Source organism: Meriones unguiculatus, chromosome 16 (genome assembly GCF_030254825.1).
Source record: "Meriones unguiculatus strain TT.TT164.6M chromosome 16, Bangor_MerUng_6.1, whole genome shotgun sequence".
In the NCBI taxonomy this organism is placed as follows: Eukaryota; Metazoa; Chordata; class Mammalia; order Rodentia; family Muridae; genus Meriones; species Meriones unguiculatus.
In genome coordinates, this window is record NC_083363.1 from 22,651,467 (window position 1) to 22,658,055 (window position 6,589).

Here is a 6,589-nt window from a genome sequence, read left to right on the forward strand (position 1 = left end):
CAGAAAGAACTTGGAAAACCACAGAAAGCTATCAAAATACTTTAACAAACTTATAACACTATTTACAATCATAAAATAGCTTGGTACTACCTCTAACATGAAACAAGTAAAACGTATTAAAACATACACATAAAGTTCCTGTCAACAAGTTGTGACTGGATATATTATGAGTAAAGAAACTCATTAGGAAAAGTACACTTTTAATAAAGTGCTTTTAAATCTTCATAGGTAAACCTAAAAAGTATACAAATAAAACTAAGTTCATTTAAATGGACAGACAGAACACATTGAGCTAATGTATTTATCTGTAAGCTATAAATTAAGAAATTGAGAAATTAGCTTTACAAAGTATTTAGAAGTTCTTATGGAAGAAAAAATACATGAAGGTAAAAGACATTCACTTTTCTAGCTAATTCAGGAAGTCGACAGTGAGGTCATGTATGTCTATGAGAACAGAGACGGGTAGCACTTAGCCTACTCTACTACTGGTGTAATTAGTAAGTGTTTTGCCTGATTCCTAAAATATCCAAAAAGAAAACTCTCCCAATAGGCCGCAGGTCCAAACTACTACATGGTAAATAAAGCCAACTCCTTACCATGTGACTTCAGTAACTTATCTTAATGATGCTAAGTTCCACTTCTTCATAACACATTTGTTATGGTTAGAAAGCCAGTCTATGTAAAGAAATAATTCTTACGTTTTTCCCTATTTTCTTTGTGACTTAAGCTCTGATGAAAGAATTGTCTATGACTCAGACATAATCAGACTGCTCAATTATCAAAACTTTAAGACCAATTAAATAACAATAATAATCTAACAATTCCTTATCTTTAAATTCAGCTCTCAAATTCAACAATTTCTAAGATGCAGGGAAAGGGCACACTTAAAACATTGAAGAATCATTCCAAAGAAAATTAATTTTAGTTAAAACATTATTAAAATTTACCACTCACATTCTTTAAACAGAAGATGAGGCTGAGAGCTGGAATCCTATCATAGCAATCACACCTCGAGTTCCTATTTTTCTATCTCTGTATCCTAGTTACACTTCAGAATTATCAGAGCACCAGGACTTTTGCTTAGGATCAGATGTTCTGACCACCTTAGCCAGCCCTTTTATAAAAGTAATTCTAGCTTGACTTATTTTCTGACTATTTACATGACTACTGACAGAATTAAACTTAAACCTTTATTTCTTTAGTTCAATCCCACATATCTTTCTCATCATTTAAATTCCCTACACTTGAAATATATTGCATATCATGGCAAATTTAAATTCCCTTTAGTTATAATATCTTAACTCCCAACTCAAGCTCTCAATTTTTTTTTATTTCTTTATTTACTTATTTGTTTAGTTATTTATTTATTTTGGTTTTTGAGGCAGGCTTTCTCTGTGTAGTACTAGCAGTCCTGGAACTTACTATGTAAACAAGGCTGACCCTGAACTTAAGAGATCCATCCGCATGCGTCCACCTCCAGAGTAAAAGGATGCCAAGGATGCCACCACGCAGCTCTAGCGAGCCTGTTTTATGTGCCCTGGACACTGACAAGCCAAAGTGAAAATGGAAGCACATTCCTCAACTCTGTATCACTAAATAATGCTTCCAGAATGAATTAACAGAAGACAGCAATGTCACAATACAGCCATCACCATGTCAACAAGACCAAAAAACACTTGGCTTTCCCCAAACTTCATTTACAGTTTACTCACCAGTGCACGTGTCTACCCTCTTCTGAACAACAGTGTTTAGTCGTATTTAAAAGTTCTAAACTCATTAAGTTCCAGTGAGCATACTGGCAACACCTACACCTACTATGTGGCCCCAATACCATGAAAATCTCAACATGAGGCTACATTTCCACACTAAGCAAAATGGACAGATAGTAAATTGCCATGCACAATAACCTCAAAGTTCAAGATTATGAAAATCTGGTACAATTCTCTAAGAGACCATTTTGTGAAACATAATAAGTAAAACTATCATTTGAGTTCTACAATAATTAGACCTATTGTACTAGGAATGTCTCATTCATTTAAAAAAAAAAAAGTTACATATCATGAGACAATGTTACATGTTGTGAAAAAAGATTAAGATCCTACCCACAAAGAATAAAATCTCTAGTATCTGCAAATTAAAAGTGTTTGCAGCGGTGGTGAGATGATATGAAAGACATTTCCATTTACTGCCTGAGTTTTTATACCTACATTGATCTTTCAAAAACCTGACACAATGAGCTGATAAAGAAAAAGGATTGCCATAGGGAATACCTAAGTGTCATTATTGTAAAATAAACATTATTATAATTGGGTACCGCAGCAAACTAGCCTGAATTTACTACCTTAAATGTAGCAGCTTTTGGTTATCACATCTGAGAGTAAAGTACCTAACATTATCATCTTAAACGTTTTAGTATCTAATTTGAAATACCACACCCAGGAAAACAAACCATGAAATCTGACCAAATGCTTTCAATTCTCAGTACCTGATAAACTATTTTACTTAGATACCTCTACATCGTCAGCCTACCTACCTCACATTCATAAACCCTTTAAAAGCTAGCACTGATAATGATGAAAGCAGAAATTAGGGAATTAAATAGTATTTCTAACTAAGCAAAACAAAAATTACTTATCTAAAGTGTAACGGGGATAAAATGGAAGAATTAAGATATAATTTAAGCAAGTAAATGAAAATAAAAGCTTTACCATACCCACCCCCCATGTGTATAGAAACATCACAGAGAGCAAATCAGGAATTCAAAAGCTGTTCAAGGTGGCTGAACTTATTAAAGATTTTGATACCTTTATATTCTATACAAAAGGAACATACACTGAAGGCTAGGGTGTTTTGTTGATGTTTTCAACCACATACAATTAGGTCATTCTAGTAGTAGTAATAATTAAAAAGAAAACAAACAAACCCACAAACCAACGCACTAAGAGGCACTTGAAAGTTAAGAGTATGTTTTACTCCTGCTTTGCTTTTAAAGCTTGATCAAGACGGCAAGTTTAGGATTGTTATCAATTACTGAAGTAGAAAACCTTTAACTTACCTGGTTTCTTCCTGGACTTTTCATGGCCTAGCTGTCCTAGGTCATTGCATCCACATGTGTATACAGTTCCATCATCCAGGACAAATACAGTATGTCTGAGTCCACATCCTACATCTCGGACTTTCTTATTTACAAAAAAGTCACTTTTTCTGGGCTCTAGTACAATTTCTTCATCAATTCCACCCAAACCTAGCTGTCCGTAGGATGCATTTCCCCAGCACAACATGCTTGTAATGGCTTTGGTCTTCCAGTTTCAATACGGAAGTCTCTTCTGAAACACTGGAAACTTGGAGGTACCCTATGCCTGAGGAGACAAACCAAAGTTATACATCGTCAAAGAGTGTGATGTGTAACTAACTGCTCTCTCATCAAGTGTTAAGCCACGAGGATTTTAACTGTCAATATTATAATATGATGCAGAGTCATCATCCAGTTCCAAGAACCAATCGGTTCTTTCTTTTTTAAAGCCTCATATGCAAAGGTTTAGGAAATGACACCACTTTCTATTGTTCTTCCCAAAACTTAAAACAGTTAAGTGGCTTGGACTTTGTTAATAACTCAGAAATAAGTACTCTGATGAAATTAGTTTCAAGTTTAATGAGAACAGTAAATAAGGCATGTGTCCAATGCCCAAACAAGCAAGTATGCAGCCAAACGCAGAAACAACCTTACAGTCTGCCTCAGCGCACAGCACCCAACAATCTGATACCTACCTCCACATCAACACAGAACTGAAGCTCTTATCTGTAACAGAAATAAAACCAATAATGTAACTCAAAAAATGTTTTTCTCACAATTTAAACTAGGTTTCTTATTATTTATACTAATAGGCTATATACAAAATTAGAATCTATCAAGTCATAATTTCAAAACAACTCCATTTCACAAGTCAAAATACTAGCACCACACCATCTCCACTGAATTTTTTTATTATGAATGGTTCCTACGAGTTAAAAAAAAAATCCTTCAATAATCTATATTTATGTGTACCTCTGGGACAACTGACGAAAAACAAACTGTAACCAATATCTGGCCTGCTGGGCGTTTTTCAAAGTAAGAGCGGGTTGGGGGCGGGGTTAAGACACTGAAAGTTTGATAGGGAGATCTATATAACTTCTTCCCTTGAAGGACTTACAGGACGGGGTTGGTAGATGTCTAAGGTTGCTCTTTTAAAGAGTGCAGAATCAATTCCCAGCACCCACAAGGAGGCTATCTGCAGTTTGTCCCAATCCTACGCCCTCTTCTGGCCTCCACTGGCACCAGGCACACACAAGGTACACAAAACTCTAAGTAAAACATCCATAAAGTTAAAAAAAAAAAAAAAAAGGAAGAACTTGAATCCTTCTCTAAACCTCCACACTTTTTTCAAAAAACATGATGCATCATTAAAGAGCAGCATTAATGGAGGTTATCCTAGCTGTCCAAAGTGTCACCTACATTTCTTACACTGAGGTTTCAAAATATAATTTTCCTGCATATATGTCTATTTTGAAAGTGCTGAAGCTGCTCCACTCCACTCCCATCAACAGAAGTTTGATTTCATTCTTCTGGGACGCCAAAACTCGGAAGTTCCAGAGAGTTCTGCATTGTCTTTCCCTATCTCTCAAGGCTAGCGGAAGACAGGAACAAATCCATTTCAATGCGCTTCGTTTGGGCACCCTTTTTTTTTTCCTCCAGAAGTCAGAACGGGTATTGGAAAGTCGTTCTCTCGCCAGCAACAGGTTGGAGAACGGAAGGCAGCTTAGTTTCCTCTTTCCCCGACCATGCACCGCGACCAGCTCTCGCGGCCCGGGGAAGAGCAATGGTCTGCACACGCCCAGCCTCGAGGGCGCACCAGCCAAACTCCCGCAGCTCCGGGCGCGCCGCGTAGTCCGCCCCACCGGGCTCGGCACCGGGCTCGGGCCCCGAGGCCTCAGCCCCAGGGAGGCCCTTTCCCCGACGGGGTGCAGCGCCCGGGCCCCAGGAAACGATGGGGACGCCGGCGCCCTTCCCCAAGGCCCCAGCACAGCCCACCTCCGTCACACTACCCCGAACCCACGGGGCAACGACTCACCCGGTCCCTCGGGCAGGGAGAGCCCTGGGCCAGGGAGGGCGGCCGCTCCCTAGACCTCCGGGCGGCTCTCCAGCTCCTGAGACTTTCCTCCTTCGGCCGGCCGCGGCGACTACCGCGGCTCCCCCGGCGTCCCGGCCGCGGCGACTACCGCGGCTCCCCCGGCGTCCCGGCCGCCGCTCCGCCGGCGTCGCTGCCCGACTCCCCTGTGAAACTTTCTCAGGTTCCTCGGAGAGGAGCTCCCGCCGGCACCCTCCCGACGGAGAGACAGCCGTCAGCGACCCGGATGGCGCGGGAGGGGAAGGGCTGCTGGCGAGCAGGGCGGAGAGCACGAGGGGTGGAGAGAGTCGAGGGAGAGGCTGGCGACAAGGGAGAGGGGCGGTGGTTTCGCGGGGGTTGGGGGAAGGGAGGGGCCGGCCGGAAGTGAGCCGCGGAGCATGCGCGGCCCCGCCCACTTCCCCGTTCGCGCGCCTGCGCGGGAGTCCTCCCAGGGTTCGTCGGATCAAGGCGGCTGCGCAGTTGTGTTCTTATTTTCCTGCTCTGAGAGAGCAATGCCCCGGGTTGAGGGTAGAAGCTGTCAGTGTGGTTCCTTTCTGGTTTTTGTTTGTTTGTTTGTTTTTGTCGGTGTGTTTTCTATAATTCTTCTGCGTTCAGAAAGGCTATTTAATGACATTTTCTTCTTGGGTTGTCTTTCTGCTTTTCATAATTTTATTCTACCTTTCCTGAGGAGATTTTGAAGTAGCAGACGAAACTCACAAATATGGTTAGAAAAGCCGATAGCTCAGTTTACACCCTTAAACTCACCTAAACCTAATCTGAGCACGTGAGATACATTGATAGCAATGGAACAGGGCCTTAGCCTAATCTAATGTCAGCATCTTTGCTTCAGGTTTCCTGGAACAGTGTTAGCTCACGTTTTCAGCTAACTCCTTGGAATAAGGTTAAATTGCCCAACCTCTGACTCAGAGAAAAACAGAACGTTTCGGCTATAGTTCCTGCTTCGTGAAAACGAAATCCAGATTTCACAGAACAATTTTAACATCATTTTTATACCAAATGTGTCTGTTGTGTTTCAAAAAAAAAAAGAACCCAGTGAATGAATGGAGGGCAAATTGTTGGACAAGAAGAAAAGATTTATTGGGTAAGACGTCAAGAGAGTGTGGAGTAGCTTGCTAACATTTAAATCTTTTTAACACAGGTTCATTCCTAGAAGGAAACAATTGAAGAAACCCAGTAGCTACCAATCTGCGTCTGTGTCGAGCTTGAAGAGAGTGGGAGGGAAAAACAACAACAGCAAAAAAATCTTGGTAGCTCCAAGCAAAACAATTGTGTTAAGGCGGGGGCTGCACGACTGAAGGAGGTACAAGACCTTCTCGGCAGAGGATAGCTGTAAACAAAATTACAGTCTCAAAATTCATAGTCATAAATGAATTTATAATAAATGAGGCAGTTTTGGAATTGTATAGGACTTATTTTTACACAGC

The 6,589-nt window shown here is 40.9% G+C and overlaps 1 protein-coding gene across 6 annotated transcripts in view; it reads right to left on the reverse strand.

The window, feature by feature from the left end:
• The window catches only part of Herc4 (HECT and RLD domain containing E3 ubiquitin protein ligase 4), an 88,985-nt gene extending 83,738 nt beyond the window's left edge, over nt 1-5,247 (reverse strand). For 5 of the 6 annotated variants that reach the window (XR_002476804.2, XM_060369427.1, XM_060369426.1 and 2 more), the window contains exons 1-3: nt 5,109-5,247; nt 3,769-3,799; nt 3,056-3,359 (exon numbers count right to left, since the gene is read on the reverse strand). Coding sequence is in view for 4 of the 6 variants with exons in the window: in XM_060369427.1 (XP_060225410.1) it covers nt 3,056-3,281 (226 nt within the window). In the remaining 2 variants the exon portion in view is untranslated. Of the gene's footprint in view, nt 1-3,055; nt 3,360-3,768; nt 3,800-5,108 lie in introns of those variants that run through there. The other variant, XM_021647749.2, reaches the window with a different exon arrangement.
• Nucleotides 5,248-6,589: the final 1,342 nt, after the last annotated feature.